This window comes from Dermacentor albipictus, unplaced genomic scaffold, assembly GCF_038994185.2.
Source record: "Dermacentor albipictus isolate Rhodes 1998 colony unplaced genomic scaffold, USDA_Dalb.pri_finalv2 scaffold_27, whole genome shotgun sequence".
Lineage (NCBI taxonomy): Eukaryota > Metazoa > Arthropoda > Arachnida > Ixodida > Ixodidae > Dermacentor > Dermacentor albipictus.
Genome location: NW_027225581.1, coordinates 3,527,318 through 3,549,142, shown reverse-complemented (window position 1 = coordinate 3,549,142; position 21,825 = coordinate 3,527,318). Strand labels below are relative to the sequence as shown.

The following is a 21,825-nucleotide window of genomic DNA, read 5'->3' as shown; positions in this document are numbered from 1 at the left end:
AATGTTAAGAAAAACATAGCGTTACTTCCACTCGGAACAGGAAGCTGCAGCTACGGAAATTCCGCTTGACACCGGAAGCTAAGGGGGTGAGTGGCAGAGGAGCGTGGAGGAAGAGGGTAGGTTGGCGGTACTTAACCTGGTCGGCGGAAACGTGTATGGAGGGGCTTTAGTATCAGTTAATGGCTGTTTTCACATATAGGTTTTGTCGTGTGTATTAGCAATCACCATTTTCCTTATCTGAGTGAGGTCATTTTTTAGAAAGTTTGAAAGTTTATAGAACATGTTGCTCATGGTTGTTGCAGTTTTCTTCCTAACTATCCATTCATTGCACTGTGCACCCATGTCTTGGGCAACTAGCTGTTTGAGGGTTAGTATGCTATCGATGGGTCTAATGATAATCTCTAGTGCCCTCTCATTTGCTTGTTGCAATACTAAAGAGTTTTGTATATTGTGTCACTTGTTTATTTTCACTGTAGTTTAGTTTCACTACATCTTGAATGTGTTGTGATAGTTTTTCTTTTGCAATGAAAGATATGGTGGACAGTTGCCCACACTAATGTGATAGTATGAATGCTTGCTGTATTTATCACGATTGTTTCATTTCGCTGGGGCACTAATGGTCATTAGCAGCAGATGCTAGCTGCCCTTAAGTGCAATTTTTTTATGTTGCATAGTATTGTTCATGATCCATTGAATGCACTGCACGCGCATGTTGTGGACAACTGCCTGTTTGAAGAAATTGTCTGCATATTCAGTGGGTCTAATGTGAACATCTCTACTACTGACTTAGCTTCACTACATCTTGAATGTGTTGTGATAGTTTTTATTTTGCCGTGACAGATGTGGTGGGCAGTTGCCGGCACTAATGTGATAGTATGAATGCTTGCTGTATTTACCACATGGTTGTTTCATTTCGTCTGAGGCACTAGTGACCGTTAGCAGCAGATGTCATGTGGCCTTATGTGCAATATTTTTATGTTGCATAGTTTTGTCCATAATCATCCATTGAATGCACTGCAGACCCATGTTCTGGACAACTGCCTGTTTGAAGGAATGATCTGCATATTCAGTGTGTCTAATGTGAACATCTCTAGTACTTCCTCTGTATTTGTGAGTTAGATTTTGTATTGTGTGTCATTTTGTTTTCACTGTGCTTTAGTTGCACTACATCGTGAATGCGTTGATAGTTTTCCTTTTGCAGTGAGAGATATGGTGGGCAGTGGCCGGCACTAATATGATAGTACGAATGCTTGCTGTATTTACCACATGGTTGTTTCATTTTGTCTAGCGCAGTAATGGCCATTAGCAGCAGATGCCATTTGGCCTTAAGTGCAATATTTTTATGTTGCATAGTTATGTTCATACTAATCCATTGAATGCACTGCACACCCATGTTCTGGACAACTGCCTGTTTGAAGGAATGACCTGCATATTCAGTGAGTTTTATGTGAGCGTCTCTAGTACTGACTGTATATTTATCAGTTAGATTTTATATTGTATGTTGCTTGTTTTCACTGTACTTTAGTGGGATTGCACATTGAATGTGTTGTGATGTATTTTATTTTGTTATGAGAGATCTAATGGGCAGTTACCAGCCCCCAGTCTGTGTGTTAGTACAAATATTTATTATGCTTATCACAGCATCTTATAAGGCTATAGTTTTGTGATGATTAACTCATGCCTGACTTTTTTATGAGAAACATGTCAGAACTAATAAACAATCCCTCATGCTTGGGATCCATGAAATCATCGTTGTAATCTTTCAATTGTCTTCGAAATATTTCCACATCAGGCCCAAGAAACTCCAGAACGGGCTTGAAAAATTACTCTCGGAAAGAACCGAGAAAACCTGATGAACGAGGTAAAAAAATACTCCGAGATCAGCTCCAACAAACCACAGAATGGGCTTGAAAAATTACTCTCAGGTAGAGCTACGAAACCGTGATAACGAGGTAAGAAAATACCCCGACATCAGTACCAACAAACTCGAGAATAGGCCTAAAAATAACTCCCAGGAATAGCCTAGAAAACTGGATGAATGAGGTAAAAAAATACTCCCACATCAGACCCAAGAAACTCGCGAATGGGCTTGAAAAATAACTCTCAGGAATAGCCTCTAGAACTTCGTGATGGCAGTAAAAATATAGTACCACTATCGTCCCTAAAAACCTTCCCACAGATTAAAAAATTACTCTCGTTTCTACATACAAAAACCTTGGTCAGCATGGTAGTAAATTTTTACCTCGACTGGTACGTAGTAAAAAAAAACCCAGAAACGGGAATGCGATACAGGACGAGCGGTTTACTCCCGTTTCGCGTTATTTTTGTTTAGTGTGTAGGAAGAAGGCGCGCTCGGCGTGAAGGGAAGAGTCGTGGAACTGAGGAACTATTTATAAATCTCAGTCTGCAATGCAAGGTTGTAAATTTACAACCAAAGAGGGGAAATGACGTCATTTTCCCATGATAGAGCTATGCTATGTTGTTTACGTCGGCATCTCTGGTTCCGGCAACCGTGATTGCATGGCTGTAGCGGCATAGTATTTCCATGTTACGCGAGTTACGCGGCCTGTTTCAAATGCGTTGCTGACATTGCTTTCAACAGGGAGGACAGCAACCTGCGGAGAAGCCGTATCCGGTCCGGGCCATGAAATCTGTTCGAAATTCGCAGGACATCGTCGTTTGGTTTGTGAAAGTTAAATGTATTCGCGTTTCTCAGCGGCGTAATCGACGACGAGATTTGTGTCGAGTGATGTCATCTACACACTTCATTCGGGCTTGTTGTGCGCAGTTCTACGTATGTGTAGTGATCATGAGTGGTGCCGTTTGTGCGTCGTGCAATGCTGTCACGCCGGCCGGATTTGCTTCCCTGTAAGAACATTGTCTTGCGCGAGTGCTTTCGGGAACGGCTAGCGTTCTGTCTGTGTATGCGCACGCGCCAGACATGCGTCGTTATTCTGCCCGTGCTTTGCAAACGCGTTTTTCATTTGGTGACGGCATGCGCGAATGCCAGTATGTGCTACATGTTCATCATTTAAAGACCCTGCTTCAATGTAGGGACACTGACATTTTGGTGATGTCAAGGTTAGCTTTCAACGCGTGGCAAGACCATGTCTTGCGCTAAACCATCATTGACACAACACCTACTTTTTCATTTCTCCTTCAATTTAAAATTCAGTTTTGTGTAGTAAGTAGGCAGATAATGGTTACTAAGTTGCGAAGCTAATCTCGTTTTTTGACAGTGCTGTGCACATATGAGGGATTTTTAATAGGTAAAGCTCTCTTTGCAAGTTGTGAAAAATTTAGTGCAAATAATTTTTCATAGAAGTAATTGTTCACTGATCGTATGATATTTTTTAGCGGCTGATTGCTACCTAATTGCTATTACCTTTTATTACCTGGTTACCTGTTGTTTCGCATCATTCACCGACTAATTTGCACTGTGTTTTGTGGTTCCGCTTTTTATTTTTTACATGTGGAGATGCATGGTGAATTTCATGCCTGCCAGCTACGGTTTGACATAACAGGCCCTAACATCCTGTTCGCATGGCTAATGAAAAGAGACACGCAGATTTGTATTTGACGGTATTTGTGGTTAACACACTTAGCTGTTAGGAAAATATGCAGTTTGAAGTTGGCCCATTACTATCTCCGACTGAAAGCTCTGATGCAAAGAATATAATTAGGATCTGACAAAGTGCATGCATCTCTTTCACTGATCAAACTGCGCGCAATAAATTCCTTTGCCAAGCAGTCCTTGTTCGATGTGTTTCCAATGCGCTATTAAAACACTGTCCCATTCTTTTATTGTGCACACAAAGAAACGTATAGCATTTTATCATGGAATTTTGAAGGTACCCAACTCCTATACTGCCTTGATATCTTAGGCTGGTCAACTCTGAAAAAAGGATGTATTCTCTGACCACAGCTTTTGAAGATATCATTGTGTCATCCAGTGCTTAATGGCTGGTCGAGGAATGCATCATGCCAATGCAGTAGTGTCTCCTCCGTAAGTGTTCGTCCGACAATAAGTCCCCAATTCAAAATTATTGAATCGAAAATACCGACACCAGCTTTCTGTTCCAGTTTCAGTCTATTATTCTTTGAATATAATTAGGGTTGTTCGTTTTCGGGCAAAACCCGATTTTACCCGATTTTTGCACCCCGAACGTGTTCCTAAAATATCGTGTAAAAGCCGATTTTTCCCGATTTCTGAAGCAACTGTGCCCACGGAATTGCTGTGCCACCAGTTGGCGCGCAGGCGAGAGGCTGCCAAAGTGGCAGACAGACAGACAATCGTTGACTGCAGGCCCCGTGGCGCCATCTAACGTTGGAGTCCCGAACACAGCTCCTGCAGCTTGGGCACGCGCAGCGGCGATATTTACACCTCGTGCATTCGCAGCACTGCTGACTAAAGTTCACGATGGGAAGAAAACGAAAGACATTGGATGATTGGTGCAAAGAACACGAGGATTTGCAGACTACAACAAAAGACTCTGAAGGCAGCCGCGCGCTGGTGTGCAAGTACTGCAACGCCGAGATGGTCACCGATCCAGCGAAGAAGCCCTACGACCGAATTCGCGAGCATCTCGCGTCATCGCATCATAAGAACTTGAACATAGCGGTCCAAGAAGCTGAAAAGGCGGGAACATAGCCAACGCTCTTCGTTGTTTTCTGTAGGAAGCGTGCGAAAGAAAATGAAGCGGATGGCGTGATTCACGACTTCGTTCGTGCCCTGGCGTACAGTGGAATCAGCATGCGTCAGGCGGACGGACCTCTGGGGGATGTCGTACGCAAATACTGCAAGGCCGCTAAAACTGTGCCGACAGGACAGCGACTTCGGATTAAATACCTGAAAGAAGCTTTTGACAAGGACATGGCGAAAATCCGTGATGATATGCAAGCCGTTAAAGTGAGTGTTATCGTCGTCGAATCCCCCGACGTAACCGGAGTGCCTACCATTAACACTCTGCTGTGCTATTATAGTCAAAAAGCAAAAAAGAAGCAGGTTTGTTTAGTCGACGTCGACAGAGTTAATGCTTCGAACAGCTACACAGTGGCCCGGGAAGTGGGCAAGGCTGTCCTTACTGTGGGCAAGACGTGGAAGGATGTTGTAGCCGTAGCCACAGATTCCGCGGAGTACATGCGAAAAATGGTACGTGAGATCTGCGAAGCTGAAGCGATCCACATCTTGCATGTAAAGGACTTAGCCCATTTGATCCGTGTGAGCGTTGACCATGCGATATCGTCACCTTGCGTGTCTGATGTTCGATCCGCAGTGATCATGTTTGGAGCATTACTTAAGCACGCAAACAAGCTGAACCAAAAGTACATCGAAATATGTGCCTCTAATAGCCTGTTTGGCGCTGATGCAAAGAAGCCTCCTTCTGTAGTTCTGAACAGATGGCAAAGCTTCTACAAAGCGCTTGTTGTCGTCATAGAAATGTGGAGCTCATTAACAGAACTTGTTGAATGCTTGCATGATAGCACCAAAGCGGAACCTATTGGAGCGATACTTTCTGAAAAAGAGGTTCTTTATGCAAAGCCAGTCTTAATGAGAGATGCACTCGAGCAGAAAACGCGTGAAAGCGGAGAACTCCTGATGTCAAGCTTCGATCACCTCGTAAACGTCAAGCTACAGCAGACTGTCAACGAGCTTTCCACGATGATCGGTGAAAGTGATCGGGCGAAAGTTGTTTTGTCTATGTTGCCTAAGAGCAGTGCCGTATTAGTAAAAACTTGTTGTGAAGAGTTTTGCACCAAAATCTCCACAAAATGGTACTGCACTTTGAAACGGAACGTCTCAGACAAAGAAGAAAACCAGTTGACATTGTGGAAACTGGGAGCCGTACTCGATCCGTTCCAGAAGCGGCTGCTGAGTAAGTCGTTTGATGACTACCGACCTATGTTTAATTCCGTGATGGACGATGTAGGCTCGCTTCGCGAGGAGTTCAACCAGTACTTGCTGGAAGCAAGCGCCACCAATGAAGGTGTTGAAGTGATGGACTTTTGGAACGACGCAACTGTGCGTTACCCAAGGCTAGCAAATGCAGCGTTATCATTGTTGTGCCTAGCAAATGGCAGCTGTGACATTGAGCGAACGTTCTCTCAGCTAAGGTACCTGCAGAGACCAGACACGTCTCATTAGGAAACCGAAATGTTGCGCATGTAGATCATTATGTATGTTAATAAGGACCTGTAGAACGTCGATGACCAGCCCTCGTGAATAAAATGTTTCTTTTCTCAAAACTGACCGTTGCCTCTCACTGCGAGTAATAATTATTTACCGAAGAAACGCCATATTTTGCAATAGTTTCTTGAAAGCAGCCCAAAATCTAGCCCTAATTGTTGCCCACCGGTTAGAGCAAATCGAATAAATTATTAATTTTCAAATTTAACCCGATAAAACCCGAATTGCAGAATTGCGAATTTTCAATGATGGACAACGAAGCCTATCACTTCAACCTCATCCCGCAATCGTCCATCATGTTTACCTCTCCTTAACATAGCCTTCACTAACATGAGCAGGTTGCTGCCCAAACGAGAACAACTTCGCATCTTCTCTCACGACATCGATGCCGACATCATAGTACTAACTAAAACGTGGCTAAACGGACACGTAAGAGATAGCAAAATTTTCCCTCCGAATTGCGGTTATGCTCTGTATCGCCATGGTCGCAGTAACCGGGAGAGGAGGGGGTGTTTTATTAGCTATCAGAAACACCTTCTCATCTTCCCTGATCAGTCGGGATGACAATCTCGAACTATTGTGGACTTACGCTTACAATGGTGCTGGAAGGACAATTTTTGGCGTGTGCTATAGGCCGCCGGACAGCCATTCGTCATTCTGCGATTCACTCCGTAAAGCACTAACCGACATCACTGACAAATTCCCTAACGCACCTATTCACCTCTTTGGCGATTTCAATTACCCTAACATTAACTGGCCTCTGATTTCTGTAACCAACAGGTGACCGTTATGCGAAGCTAAACAATTTATTGACCTTATTCTAGACTTCAACCTACATCAGTGATATGTCCTACAAGAGGGGATAACACCTTTGACCTTATGCTCTCATCTTGCCCTGGTAGCTTAAAGAGCGTTACCACACTACCCTGTCTTAGCGATCACATTCTTACCCATATCTGCATGACAATAGCGCTTAAGAAAAAGTCACCCACAACAAAAATAATAAATGATTACAAAAGGGCGGACTTTGACGCCGTAAATAACGAACTCCAAAATTTTTTTATGATTTTCAGCAGTATTACTTATCAAGAACTGTCGATAGCAACTGTGAACTTTAAAAGTATGTATTGCTCAACCTTGAGACTAGATACCTACCAACAGTTCTTGTGAAATCCGACTCTAACAATGAATGGTTTAATAAATGACTGAAAACTCTCCTTACTAATAAGAAAAGGATTTCCTGAAAAGATAAACTCACAAATAACTCAGAAACTTGGGAAAAATACCAACTGTGCGCTAACCAATATATTCAGGAGCTGACGATAGCCAAAGATAACTTCATTAATCATGACCTTCTTACGATCCTACGATCAAACCCCAACAAATTCTGGGGCTTACTTTCAGTAAAGACACATTCTAGACAGATTGACCTAACAGATCCGGATGGTAATCTCATTAACTCTGAGAAATGTGCGTCAGCTCTTAACGACTGCTTCACCTCATTTTTCTCCAACACTAATGACACTCTCATTGAACCAATACCACCACTCCCAGTAAAATTAATGCCAGACATCAATAACAACCCTGATAGCATATGTGGCCTAATTAATTCACTCAAACTAACCACCTCAGCCGGGTGTGATGGAATTAACGCAAAAATACTAGTTAGCACCAGTAATATTTCTAGCCAGGTGCTACATCTAATATTTATGCAATCCTTAAACACTGAAAGCTTGCCCGACGACTGTACGGAGGCCCAGGTTGTACCAATCTTCAAGACTGGCGACCGCTCCCGTGCTATTAGTTGCCGCCCAATTTCTCTCAGCAGCGTTCCTTCTAAACTTCTAGAACATATATTCTCATCCAACCTAATGTCTCATCTGGAATCTATCAACTTCTTTTACCCTCACCAGCACGGCATCAGAAAACTATTTTCAGGCGAGACCCAACTAGCCGAGTTCACCCATGACATTCTACATTTCATGGACCTTCATATGGAGATTGATGCCATTTTCTTGGATTACTCAAAAGCATTCGACCGCGTTTCCCACAATCACCTACTTCAAAAACTCGCATCTATCGGAATCCCAAAAAGCTTGCTTACCTGGCTGAAACACTTCTTAAAAGGGTGCGCACAGTTTTCCTCTGCAAATAACCATAATTTATCTCTTAGCAGCGTAACCTCGGGTGTGCCACAGGGCGCTGGTTTATCGCCTCTACATTTCCTCATCTACATCAATTACTTACCTGCTAACATTAAGAATAGATTACGTCTTTTCGCGGACGACTGTCTCCTATATTCCCCAATCAAGGGCTCGAATGAAATCACCGCACTACAAGAGGATCTCGATAACATAGCAGTATGGTGCGAGAAATGGTACATGCCGCTTAACCTTACTAAATGCAAAGCTCTGTCATTCACCCGCAACCACAGCTTAAGCAGTCACACCTACACAATAAATTCAGCTCCTATCAATCATGCCGCGTCTTACAAATATCTCGGCGTTCAGATGACATCAACACTATCATGGGCGACTCATACTGACACCATCTGTTCTAATGCTTCACGCACCCTTGGATATTTAAAACGCAACCTGAAAGCCGCATCACCAGAAATAAAAAAGCTAGCATATCTAACATTGGTACGTCCGCAGTTAGAATATACGTCATCTATCTGGCATCCTTCCCAATCATATGTAACCTATGACATAGAAGCAATACAAAATCGCTCTGCTCGGTTTATAAATTCCAATTACTCTCGTGATACCAGCATAACCGCACTAAAACGTACACTTGAACTACCATCACTTGCTTCCCGCCGGATCATGTCTCGTCTCTGCTTGCTTCACAACTTTTAATACCATCAACACTCCAGGCATTCCCCGTTAAATCCACCCTTACGTACATCCTCTCGCTTAAGCCACAGTCGTCCCATAGCAAATATTAACACCCGGTCATCTGCCATGTACGCTTCATTTTTCTCCGACGCTATAACCCATTGGAAGCATCTCCCAGAAGATATCGTGTCATCCACTGACCGTAAAACGTTCCGCGAAATGTTAAATAACCACACTGCTTAATTACCGATCACACTTACCCTTACTCTAACACGATGTTCGTTTTTTTTTCGCAATTGTTCCTGGCTTGTATTTGTTTATTGTTGTTTCTTTACTGTTCTGTACATTTCTTCTGACATTGTTACAAGGATTAAAGCCCTGCCTTATGTAATGCCTCCGGGCATTTAAGGTGAAAATAAATGAAATAAATGAAATGAAATATGTATCAGCCTGGTTACGCCCACTTCAGGGCAAAGGCCGCTCCGATACTTCTCCAACTACCCCCGGTCGTGTACTAACTGTGGCCATGCTGTCCCTGCAAACTTCTTAATCTCATCCGCCCACCTAAGTTTCTGCCGCCCACTGCTACGATTCCCTTCCCTTGCAATCAAGTCCGTAAGCCTTAAACACCATCGGTTATCTCCTCTCCTCATTACATGTCCTGCCCAAGCCCATTTCTTTTTCTTGATTTCAACTAAGATGTCATTAGCTCGCGTTTGTTTCCTCACCCAATCTGCTCTTTTCTTATCCCTTAACGTTACACCTATCATTCTTCTTTCCATAGCTCGTTGCGTCGTCCTCAATTTGAGTAGCACCCTTTTCGTAAGCCTCCAGGTTTCTGGGTAGGTGAGTACTGGTAAGACACAGCTATTATATACTTTTCTCTTGAGGGATAATGGCAACCTGCTGTTCATAATCTGAGAATGCCTGCCAAACGCACCCCAGCCCATTCTTATTCTTTTGATTATTTCCGTCTCATGATCCGGATCCGCCGTCACTACCTGCCCTAAGTAGATGTATTCCCTTACGACTTCCAGTGCCTTGCTGCCTATTGTAAATTGCTGCTCTCTTCCGAGGCTGTTAAACATTACTTTAGTTTTCTGCAGATTAATTTTTAGACCCACTCTTCTGCTTTGCTTCTCCAGGTCAGTGAGCATACATTGCAGTTGGTCCCCTGAGTTACTAAGTAAGGCAATATCATCCGCGAATCGCAAGTTACTAAGGTATTCTCCATTAACTTTTATCCCCATTTCTTCCCAATCCAGGTCTCTGAATACCTCCTGTAAACACGCTGTGAATAGCACTGGAGAGATCGTATCGCCCTGCCTGACGCCTTTCTTTATTGGGATTTTGTTGCTTTCTTTATGGAAGACTACGGTGACTGTGGAGCCGCTATAGATACCTTTCAGTATTTTTACATACGGCTCGTCTACACCCTGATTCCGTAATGCCTCCATGACTGCTGAGGTTTCGACAGAATCAAATGCTTTCTCATAATCAATGAAAGATATATATAAGGGTTGGTTATATTCCGCACATTTCTCTATCACCTGATTGATAGTGTGAATATGATCTATTGTTGAGTAGCCTTTACGGAATCCTGCCTGGTCCTTTGGTTGACAGAAGTCTAAGGTATTCCTGATTCTATTTGTGATTACCTTAGTAAATAGTTTGTAAGCAACGGACAGTAAGCTGATCGGTCTATAATTTTTCAAGTCTTTGGCGTCCCCTTTCTTATGGATTAAGATTATGTTAGCGTTTTTCCAAGATTCCGGTACGCTCGACGTTATGAGGCATTGCGTATACAGGGTGGCCAGTTTCTCTAGAACAATTTGCCCACCATCCTTCAACAAATCTGCTGTTACCTGATCTTCCCCAGCTGCCTTCCCCCTTTGCATATCTCCCAAGGCTTTCTTTACTTCTTCCGGTGTTACCTGTGGGATTTCGAACTCCTCTAGACTATTTTCTCTTCCACTGTCGTCGTGGGTGCCACTGGTACTGTGTAAATCTCTATAGAACTGCTCAGCCACTTGAACTATCTCATCCATATTAGTAATGATATTGCCGGCTTTGTCTCTTAACGCATACATCTGATTCCTGCCAATTCCTAGTTTTTTCTTCACTGTTTTTAGGCTTCCTCCGTTCCTGAGAGCATGTTCAATTCTATACATATTATACTTTTTTATGTCAGCTGTCTTACGCTTGTTGATTAACTTCGAAAGTTCTGCCAGTTCTATTCTAGCTGTAGGGTTAGAGGCTTTCATACATTGGCGTTTCTTGATCAGATCTTTCGTCTCCTGCGATAGTTTACTGGTATCCTGCCTAACGGAGTTTCCACCAACTTCCTTTGCACACTCCTTAATGATGCCCACAAGATTGTCGTTCATTGCTTCAACACTAAGGTCCTCTTCCTGAGTTAAAGCCGAATACCTGTTCTGTAGCTTGATCTGGAATTCCTCTATTTTCCCTCTTACCGCTAACTCATTGATCGGCTTCTTATGTACCTGTTTCTTCCATTCCCTTCTCAGGTCTAGGCTAATTCGAGTTCTTACCATCCTGTGGTCACTGCATCGCACCTTGCCGAGCACGTCCACATCTTGTATGATGCCAGGGTTAGCGCAGAGTATGAAGTCTATTTCATTTCTAGTCTCGCCGTTCGGGCTCCTCCACGTCCACTTTCGGCTATCCCGCTTGCGGAAGAAGGTATTCATGATCCTCATATTATTCTGTTCCGCAAACTCTACTAATAACTCTCCCCTGATATTCCTAGAGCCTATGCCATATTCCCCCACTGCCTTGTCTCCAGCCTGCTTCTTGCCTACCTTGGCATTAAAGTCGCCCATTAGTATAGTGTATTTAGTGTTAACTCTACCCATCGCCGATTCCACGTCTTCATAGAAGCTGTCGACTTCCTGGTCATTATGACTGGATGTAGGGGCGTACACCTGTACAATCTTCATTTTGTACCTCTTATTAAGTTTCACAAGACCTGCCACCCTCTCGTTAATGCTGTAGAATTCCTGTACGTTACCAGCTATATTCTTATTAATCAGGAATCCGACGCCTAGTTCTCTTCTCTCCACTAAGCCCCGGTAGCACAGGATGTGCCCGCTGTTTAGCACTGTATATGCTTCTTTTGGCCTCCTAACTTCACTGAGCCCTATGATATCCCATTTACTGCCCTCTAATTCCCTCAATAGCACTGCAAGACTCGCCTCACTAGATAACGTTCTAGCGTTAAACGTTGCCAGTTTCATATTCCAATGGCGGCCTGTCCGGAGCCAGTGATTCTTAGCACCCTATGCTGCGTCGCAGGTCTGACCGCCGCCGTGGTCAGTTGCTTCACAGCTGCTGGGGACTGAGGGCCGGGGTTTTATTGTGTTGTTCATATAGGAGGTTGTGGCCAAGTACTGCACCAGGGTGGCCAATCCTGCTCTGGTGAGGGAGTGCGTTACCGGTTCTGGTCACCGGGATCAGGGCACACTGCAGGCCTGTTTTATGCAATTTTATCACACGCGGATTTTTTTTTATTCCGGTGGAAAATTGCCGGCACCGGGAGTCGAGCCACGGACCTCTTGCACGCGAGGCGGTGTTCTACCTCTACGCCACCGCTGCACCCCCTCTACGCCACCGCTGCACCCGATTGTTTAGGTAACGTTGAGCAAAGTGAAAATGGAGAAAAAAGAAGCGTCGTAGAGGAGGAAAGTAGCGAAGGTGAACTGGGTTAACCACCTCTGGCAGTTTCTACAGATTTTCTTTGCAATGCAGATGTGCATTACAACTTATCTCGCGACAACAATATCCTTGCGTGCCATACGCTGTGTGTCCAAGTGAAAGCCTGTGACGGTCAGCCGACAATGATGGCTCAAACTCGCGTGCGTAGGGGTGGGGCAAGCGCGCCGTATTCCCACAGAGCACCAGTATAATCTTTGAGAAGCGAAACCGTATTTTGCACAGTGCAAAGGAAATGAGAGCACAGGTGGCGCTGTGAACTACAGCATGCGATTGAAAGGTGGCGCTGGCAAAATCAAAACTTATATTCTTACAATTACGTATTGAGCAAAATGGCTGCTATGGTAGCGGCTGGTTGGACTCGTCCCGCATCTCGCTCGCTGGTTTCAGGCATTTCGTTACCGCTTTCGGTAAGGTATTCGCGTGTATGGTACTGTAAGATGACTGTAAACATCCATATTATATCGCCAGGCGACTGAAAAGCCTTACCTGGGAAAAAACACTTCAAACAAGTAAGCTTGCATGTTTATTGACAAAGGTCAATGAAGAGGTACATCTCCACAATTTTTGCACAGGTCGGGTAGAGTTATTGCTGTTAGGCACTGACAAATAACCAAGATAGATTATCATCTATTTAATGCAATTGAAAGTTGACACCGAGCGAAGTTTTTTCATAGTATTGGGTGTGCCCCTAAAGCACAGAGAACGAAGCTTCAGACAACGATGTTTGTTCTGGGCTACGCTCGCACATGTGTTGCGTATAGTGCTGCTTGACGTGTTCATACTATACGTATAATTGCTGTTTGCCGATTTCAGCAAGGAAAAAAAAGTGCTCGCTAAAGATGTACTGTCAGCAAGGTAAGCTGGAGCTGCAATTTCTCTTTGTTTTCATAACACTGGCGAGAGGCACGAAGTGCAGGGAAAAAAACGCTGTGCTAAATATATGTCAAATATTTTGCGCTCAGGATACTACTGCGGCACATTTAGTACTCTGGTGCTTCAGTGAAGGCTTTGACACAAGCGGAGTACTCGTATGAAACCGACGGACATTAGGGAGACAACAGTGCTTACGAGGACCTCTGTAAATATTTGGTTAGTAAAGAAGGACACTAAATAGACATATAAGCAAGCACAATTATTGGTCATGGATTCTTGGAAAATGCGATTTACGGTTTAATGTTAAAAAAGCACCTCGGCTTGTGTATTTAAACAAGGAAGAGAGGTCTCAAGAAGATGAACACTTCAGCTGAGCATCAGAGGGGGGCAATGGAAGCCTCAGCCGTGAGCCAACGCTTCAACAGGTAAGCATTTTTCTGCGGGGTGCGACGAAGACAAGTTCCCACGCTGAGGCTTCCCTTGCTCTTCCACTGTTGATTGGCTGAATGTTATGCGAAACCTACTCCTAGGATGTTCCAAAACTTTCTGGAAACATACTGGGCTCATGTTTGTCATGTGCTGTTTGAAGAGGACGAAAAATTGTTTTCACAGATTTGTCATCTTTGGGAAGTGTGGATTGGGCGGTTGTGTAAGCTTGCCTTTTCTAGCTATCTCTGACAGTGCAGAACTAGCCTAGTTATTGATTTCGTGCCAAATTTACACGAGCCTTTAAGAGTTAACGCATATGTAAAATAGTGCGGCTATCTAGACCTATTTCTAATCCTAGCACTTACCATCTTTACAACGTTCCCTTAGATTTCGCCATATCATATAAGTATGTTCATGTACACATTACAAATAACTTAAATCGGGACAATAATATAGCGTACGTCATTCACTATGCTAATCACATGCGCATTTTACCAGATCACCGTTTACATTAAAATTGCAGATTTAAAAGACCCTAAGATGCTCGAAACTAGAATATGCATCCGCAATATGGGATCGGAGTAGCGTTAACTTTATTACTTTACTTGAGCTAGTACACATTAATCTACTCGTTCCATTTTTGTCATTACTACCATGCCGCGAGTATAACCTCAATAAAAAATACACTAGCACCTATTCCACTATCTAATCGCCGCAATGTAGCCCATCTTTCTTTATTTCATAACATTTTCCATAATACGACTATTCACGCCGACTTCATACTGCGGCCTCAGTACATATAAAACCGCATTGAGCATCACAATAACGTAGGAATCGATGCATGTTCCACGAAGTCTTTTTTTCAATCTTTCCTCACCCGTACATCTTGGAAATGGAACCCCCTTCCCTAAAGTATTGTAGCCATCACCGATAACAAACGTTTTGCAAAACATTAGCAAACATACTATAATCAGGATGATCAGAAATCACTGCACTAGTGTGTTTGTTTTACTCTATTACTTTGTAACCACTTGCCTCTTTATTATCATATGGACGCGAACATAACTGAAATAAAAAAAAAATCACGGCCCAAGCTCTCTGTACAGGTGGTTACTCAGTGAAGCTGAAAGATGCGACCCCAGTGCTTATAAGTGGGTTAATCCCGATGGTTCATTAAACGACGGCTTGGTAGGCTGCCGGATCTTTGACATGCAGTTGCTGCTTCCACTCGGCTGCACGAGCCTCTTCTTGCGCCTGGACAACAGCATTGACACAGCGTAGACGAGTTCGTTTCCGATTATGCTCGCGGCTTCGCTGATCGAAAGCTGACTGCTCTAAGAGAACCTATGACGCGTGCCCAGCCCATTTCTAGGCCGAAGAGAAACTGCTGCGCACGCGCTCGGTGGCGACGGAGCACTACGACGTCACTACTGGTTCAACCAAACGTGCACCTCTCTTTTTTTCGCTCATGTACCCAAGTAGTTTTCGGTATACAGGTGACAGACGGATGAACGGACGGCTCGGCGAGCGATATACAGCTTCGCTGTAAAAATAGAAGAATAAAATCAAGGGTGACTGGTGGAATTTTTGTCAACTTGTATCAATTCCACAGAATTGCATTGAGCGTTTTTGATAGCTTTAAACTTACTTGAGTTTTCATGTAACAAATTAACCTTGTTAATGCGCATGTGATACTTGGTCGCAACACCCGTCAAGCTGATTTTCAATGAGCGCACGACTGAGTTACTGCATCAGCAAGTAGGAGCTTGCTACATTGTTTCTGTTCTGGTCGTCACGGCAATGATAAACAGAAAAGAAACAAGTTGGGGCGCAACATGTTACTCCTCCGATTGTCATACAACGCCCTCAGAAGCAAGTAAGCATGCATATCAAATTTTAGCATTCCCGCTACGCACCCTCGAAAACTGTCAGCAGCTGTAATCCTAATAAGGCTCACACCTCTCTATCTGGTAAACTTCCAAACATTTCATGGTGGAGCACGCATATCTAATGAGCCTGTTGCCATTATGGTGACCGTTGAGCTTCCTATGACTTGGCGTAGGCAGCTTGCACACCAATAATTTTTCTTTTGTCCGTCATCCTGAAAAGCGAAATGATGATGCCATGACAAAGATACAAACAAAAAATGCTCAATCAAAAGTTAGTTCATTCACTGAAGCAATCACGTTTCTAGGTTTATTGTTTAAAGACCCAGAAAGGTTCCTGATTCGTTGGTGAAACATCGACTGTTTCCTTGTACATCCAGCTAAAATAGAGTCCAGTCCAAAGGGGTGAACAAATATGAGCGGCGTCATGGAAGCCGGAGTGTGGGTTCTTGGAACCGCACAAGAGCCTACAGTTTTGTCTCGGTTCCGAGGCGCCGAGGGAATGTTCGGCTTACAGTCCGGGCATGGAGCCGACTTTGGTGGGTGGACAAGTATCCCGTGCTCCTCAGTGACGCACGTGTTCGAGGACAGGCAACAGGTCCCGACGTTTCCTGGCTTTCAGGTTTTGCGCATGTGTTTTGTTAGTAAGCACTTGTTACGCCAGCTGTGCTCGCGTGCCGTTTCTCGGAACTTGCAGCGTCTACAGCTGGCGTGATTCTCACCCCTTTATTGATGCATATTGTGTATTTTGGCTTAGGATTCTTCACTCTGAACTGTACTAAAAAGTGTTATTTGATTGATGGCTGTTCCACTTGCCAATCACGCATGCAAGTTCTGCTAAACGCAGTGATTGGTGGATGGATTGTCCAGTTGGGACGTCAACCGGCCGTTATACGCCAGCGAAGATTTTGGGCGGAGTGTTGCGTTTAGAAAAGGCAGCCGCAGCACTCCGATCGGTAGTTCTGGACCTTGTTTCGGTGCTAAGAACCATCGGCGCTGCCGAAATAGGGTCGCCCTATGTGGTCCAAAGCAGTGTATCTCTTTGCAGCCGATGTACCGTTGAAATTATACAATCTTGTAACTGAACTTTGTAATTTTATCTGTAAATACAAGCTTTTGTTCTTTCGTACTTCAGCGTCTTTGTCTTTCGAGCCCAAAGTCACCCACTGAGCCACCTGCGCAGAGCGTCCCTGACGGTGCGTCTCAGACGCCGACGGTGGGGGTGAATTTCAACGAATCAATCGTTGGTCGCATCGAATTCTTAATGCGTCATTGCCTGATCTTTGCTTAGTGAAGCCTCGATTAGACGATTTTTTTCCAGATACTAGGTGTAAGAAACACAGTCATTCTGCTATGTATAACATGCCATTATTCCAACTATATCAGCGGAACTACATGTGCGGTTTTCTGCAGTGAATTTATCGCCACGTATCATTTATGCAGAAAGAGCCAAAGCTGCTTACTATTTTTTGCTCTAATCCGGGTTAGGATTTTTAGCAACGTGGCATAATAGCAAGAAGCTTGTGTGAATTTGCATTGAAGAGGAATAACGTTATATTCATTACCACTTTCCGCTTTTAAGAAATGGCTTTTATCTCTTTTACCCGTCTCGTACGCAATGAAATCTATTTTATCGGTCTCGTACGCAATAACATTCAAACTTAAAAATGCGAAGCACTGATTTTTTACTCACCGCTTCACACATCAAGAGGCTGGTAGTTTAATTGGTATCGTGGGTAGCTTTCAAACAGGCTGTGCTCAGTTCCAGCGACGAATTTTCACACTAGATAGCACATATTTTTCAAGCGACACGTTATTGCACGGTCAGACGTGGCAGAAAACTAACGACAGAAGCCATGCGTGCAGCTGTTATGTCCATGAATCGCCGCAGCTGATAAAATTCACAGTTTTTTCCACGTTCGCTTGGTGACGCCCATTGAATTTACGATATATAAGCTAGGTGAGCTATTGGTATCTAACTAAAACGAACCTTCGTGATACTGCCCAAAAGAAACAGCCACCCTGTTCGCAAATATTACCGCCATGAATATGAATACATAGACGGCATGGACTGCAAGCAATACCAGTGGCCTGCTGCTTATTACGCATCGGAACAATACCTTTGTTCAAGTGATGAAGAAGAGACATTTATAACATAAGTCGAATAATAAATTTGCAGTTCCGCCAAAAAGTTGAAGCACCGATTTCGGTAGAAAATTAGGAGATAGCTGTACGAAGTAAGAATAGTAGCTTTATCAGCCTATAAACTTGTAAACATTCGCTCACTAACTAAATTAACAATGATAGAACGTCTACGCACGACTGAACGAGGCCGTAGAAAGAAGCAGACACGGAGACACCGCTTTCTTTGGGTGTCTGCTTCTTTCTGCGTCCTTCTTAAGTCGCGCTTACACATTCTATCATGGATTCAAACCAACTAGCCTGTCAATATGTTTTAACTGAGTTAACCTGCACGGTGGCACGCGCGTACAGGTAAACATGAACGCACATCGCTCGATTACATGCGGAAACTGTCTGTGAATACACGAGAGGTGACAAACGCGGCAGCAGACGCGAGCCAATTGATCTCCGTGTATCTGTCGTAGGAAACTCTATGGCCCCAACAAGTTAGCCGTGGAAGAAGACGACGCCGCTAGAGCCATTGATGATCATGATAGTTTTCTTTGCACAGGCGTGGACAGACGGATTGCACATTGGAGCTGTTGTAACCTCGCTGGGTTTCTGATTGTGTCCACAGCTTCGCCGACTTGGGGGAGAAAGAGCTGAGACAGAGCGAAATCAGAGCATAAAAATAGCATCGCGCAGCATAATGACGTGGCGAGGGAGGGTGGAGCCTAGCGGGGGAGAAGGAGAGGCATTCATGCAGCGAGGAACGCGGCACGGATGCTTGCCCTCTCCGGCGACACGCGAGGCAGAGGCAGTCAGACGAGGGAGGTGGGGCCTTCTTTTCCGGCGGCTGCTACTCTGTGTCGATGTCTTCGTCGCCCGCCGCTCCGTACAGAGTGGAAACAACCGTGGCGTCTACTACAGCCCTGTAGAGGGAACAAAAATGGCATAATTCGTGGCATAATTTGTGACGCCTGAGCAGGAATCAAAATAGATATGCTTCCGGATGCCTGATGTAGCACGGGTTCTAGAAATATCCTTTAAAATGTGAGTCTTCGTATGAATGACGTGGCGGAGGTGAATCTGAAGTGTCTTCTGCGAAGATAGTCTTGAAAAGCGACATCATTTAGTAAAGCAATGAAGGGGGCTAGTTGGTGAACGTTCATGATTATATTGCGCTCAGTGTTACACTGAGAATTTTAAGTTTAGGACAAGACGTGCACATACGTAGCGCATGCTACCAACTGTTTCATACTGTCCAAAAATACGTCCTGTCCTTCACTTAAAATCGTCAGTGTAACACTAAGCGCAATATAATCATGAGCTACATCTACTTCACCAGAGCTATATGGAATTAAGGAGGCCCTTGTGTATGTACTTCGGCAGCAGCCACCAAAGTCATGGGTGATTTTCACGGATTCAAAAGCAGCTCCACAAAGTATGTGGAAGAGGCATAAGCATCGCAATAATCAAACTGCAGCATTTCACATTGCTTATCTTCACCACAAGGCTAAGATTGCTGGGCATTGCATCAAGTTCCAGTGGGTACCTGACCATGCCGACATTTCGGAAAATGAAAGAGCGGATGAAGCTGCCAAAAATGGACTCCAATACCACAATTTCAAAAGAACATTTTCTACAAAAGCCGACGCTTGAAACATGGCAAAAAAATATGCCTATGAAGGAAAAGACCGCATCTGGAATCTGTCGCTTCACCAAGATAACTTCTTGTGTTACATTCACCCAGAAATGAGACCGAAAATTCCACGACCACTTTCTCGACACTTAGAGATATTGTACCATCGGCTTCGACTGAACGTGGCATACACTAACAGTTATCTGTATCGCATAGGGCTTACCACTAACCCATACTGTGATAACTATCGCAACTTAGAGACAATGAAGCACATATTAGAATGCCCCACGTACCGTGACGAGAGACAATTAATTGAGCAACAAATGTACATGATTTGCCACGAACCGTTACCATTGCCGAGCATCCTAGGTTTAATGCCCGGCCCTTCAAAATAGCAGCGGGTTTTGGATTTATTGTTGAAATATCTGTCAGAAATCGGTCTAATAAGAAAGCTTTAAAGAATGCACGCTTCGTCTACGATAGCCTACATTTACCCGCCATGTCATCTGTAAATATTTGGACATTTCAAATGAAATGTCCAAATTTCAAATTGAAATTTCAAATCTCATTTGTAATGTCCAAGGTGCACTTGGACATTTCATATTAATTTTTATTCTCTTTTTCTCCCACTCTCCTCTGGAATCTTTTAATCCCATTCGCCATCCCTATACAGAGTAGCATGCCAGCGGTTACGTACGTGCCGTCAAAATGCTCTGTTTTTCTAATAAAGAGTCCCTCTCTATCTCTCTCGCTCTACTACAGCGTTGGCCACGCGAATCGCGGACGCCGTAGGTACGCGTTGCCGGCACTCGTGGATGGATGGATGGATCAAATATTATTCGATCTATTTAAGTTTGGTTGGGCCCCTAGACGTCCGGGAGCCCCATGGCCCGCATATCTAGGCAAGCGTGGTCCACCATGCAGAGCTGGGTTTGTGAGCTTTGTGTGCGATTTGTCATTACTTCACTGGTCTTCACCCAGCTCCACTTGACCCTGGTGTTTACGATAGCACAGTCACGCATAATATTTTTTTTTCGCCTAGCCATATAGGCTTCTTTTTAATATACAAGAACAGGTGTGTTCATTGGCTCACACTGGAGAAATAAAGCGGAGTCCTGCATCTACGTCATGGTTGCACTCTCTACACTGCACGTAACAGCCAGTTTTTTAATGCATGATGAAGATAGACCACATGTGCAGAAAAGAGGAACAAAACGGGATGACATGTGGTAGACTAAGCTTTACAGTGTAGCAACAAAACAGGGTGAAACCGAAGTGTGTTGAGGAGGAAGTTAAAAGTGAATAGGAAGAAAGCGTTAGTACCTAATGCACAACCTGGTACTGACAAACCACTGTTTTTTCATTCGTGGTGGGAATAGGGGAAGGAAGAAGCCGCCTGGTGAATGAACGCTGGCCTGCGAACAGGGCATGCCGGGTGGGCGCTTCTGCCTTCCCTGCAGCAAGCGGCCACTTTTTGAAGTACATCTGCACTGGCAACGTTTGACCCGCTCTGTCGAGCTGGTGCTGCCCAGTGCAGCAACACTAGATGACGTGAGCGGTGACGTGGATAACATGCCTAGGGCGTTGTAGTCCACAGGAGCCCCGCATGCAGATACAGGAGGAGGTGAATGATGGGCACCATTGATGGGCACCATTGAATGATGGGCACCAAATGTCATTTGGTGATATAAATCAGGGACACTAGATGAGGAAAAAGAAATTTGGCACATGAATCACTATTTTTTGTAATCAACGTTAGAGGAGACAGGCCGATGCATGATATCCAGCTACAGTGGTGTGACGCATGTGATATAAAGCAAGCGATACGTACACTTATGTTCACATGCGACCACAGTTGTCTATACAAATTAAAAACTAAACCTGAGGTATCTTGGTGTGAAGCCCACTATCAATTTTAGGCTGAGGTTTACCCCCGAGGAACCCTGGGACACGAGGAACCCTGCGAGACTTATCGTAAAATAGCCCATAGGTATCGCTTGAGGCGTCGCGCGTTCCCTCCGCCGGTCAAGCAGCTCGATAAAACGCAAGCGGTCGCGTTTCGGCTACTTCAGGCAAACATATGCCCACACCCAAAGTACATTAACAAAATCACAA

At 44.2% G+C, this 21,825-nt stretch overlaps 1 protein-coding gene across 10 annotated transcripts in view; it reads right to left on the bottom strand.

Moving 5' to 3' along the window:
- LOC135910419 (uncharacterized) overlaps window positions 1–21,825 on the bottom strand; it is a 299,314-nt gene that overhangs the window by 135,303 nt on the left and 142,186 nt on the right. For 6 of the 10 annotated variants that reach the window (XR_011509968.1, XR_011509973.1, XR_011509966.1 and 3 more), the window contains exon 2: window positions 8,292–8,332. The exons of the other annotated variants lie outside the window; for them this stretch is intronic. Coding sequence is in view for 2 of the 6 variants with exons in the window: in XM_070529678.1 (XP_070385779.1) it covers window positions 8,292–8,332 (41 nt within the window). In the remaining 4 variants the exon portion in view is untranslated. The remainder of the gene's footprint in view (window positions 1–8,291; window positions 8,333–21,825) is intronic. 10 annotated transcript variants of the gene reach the window in all.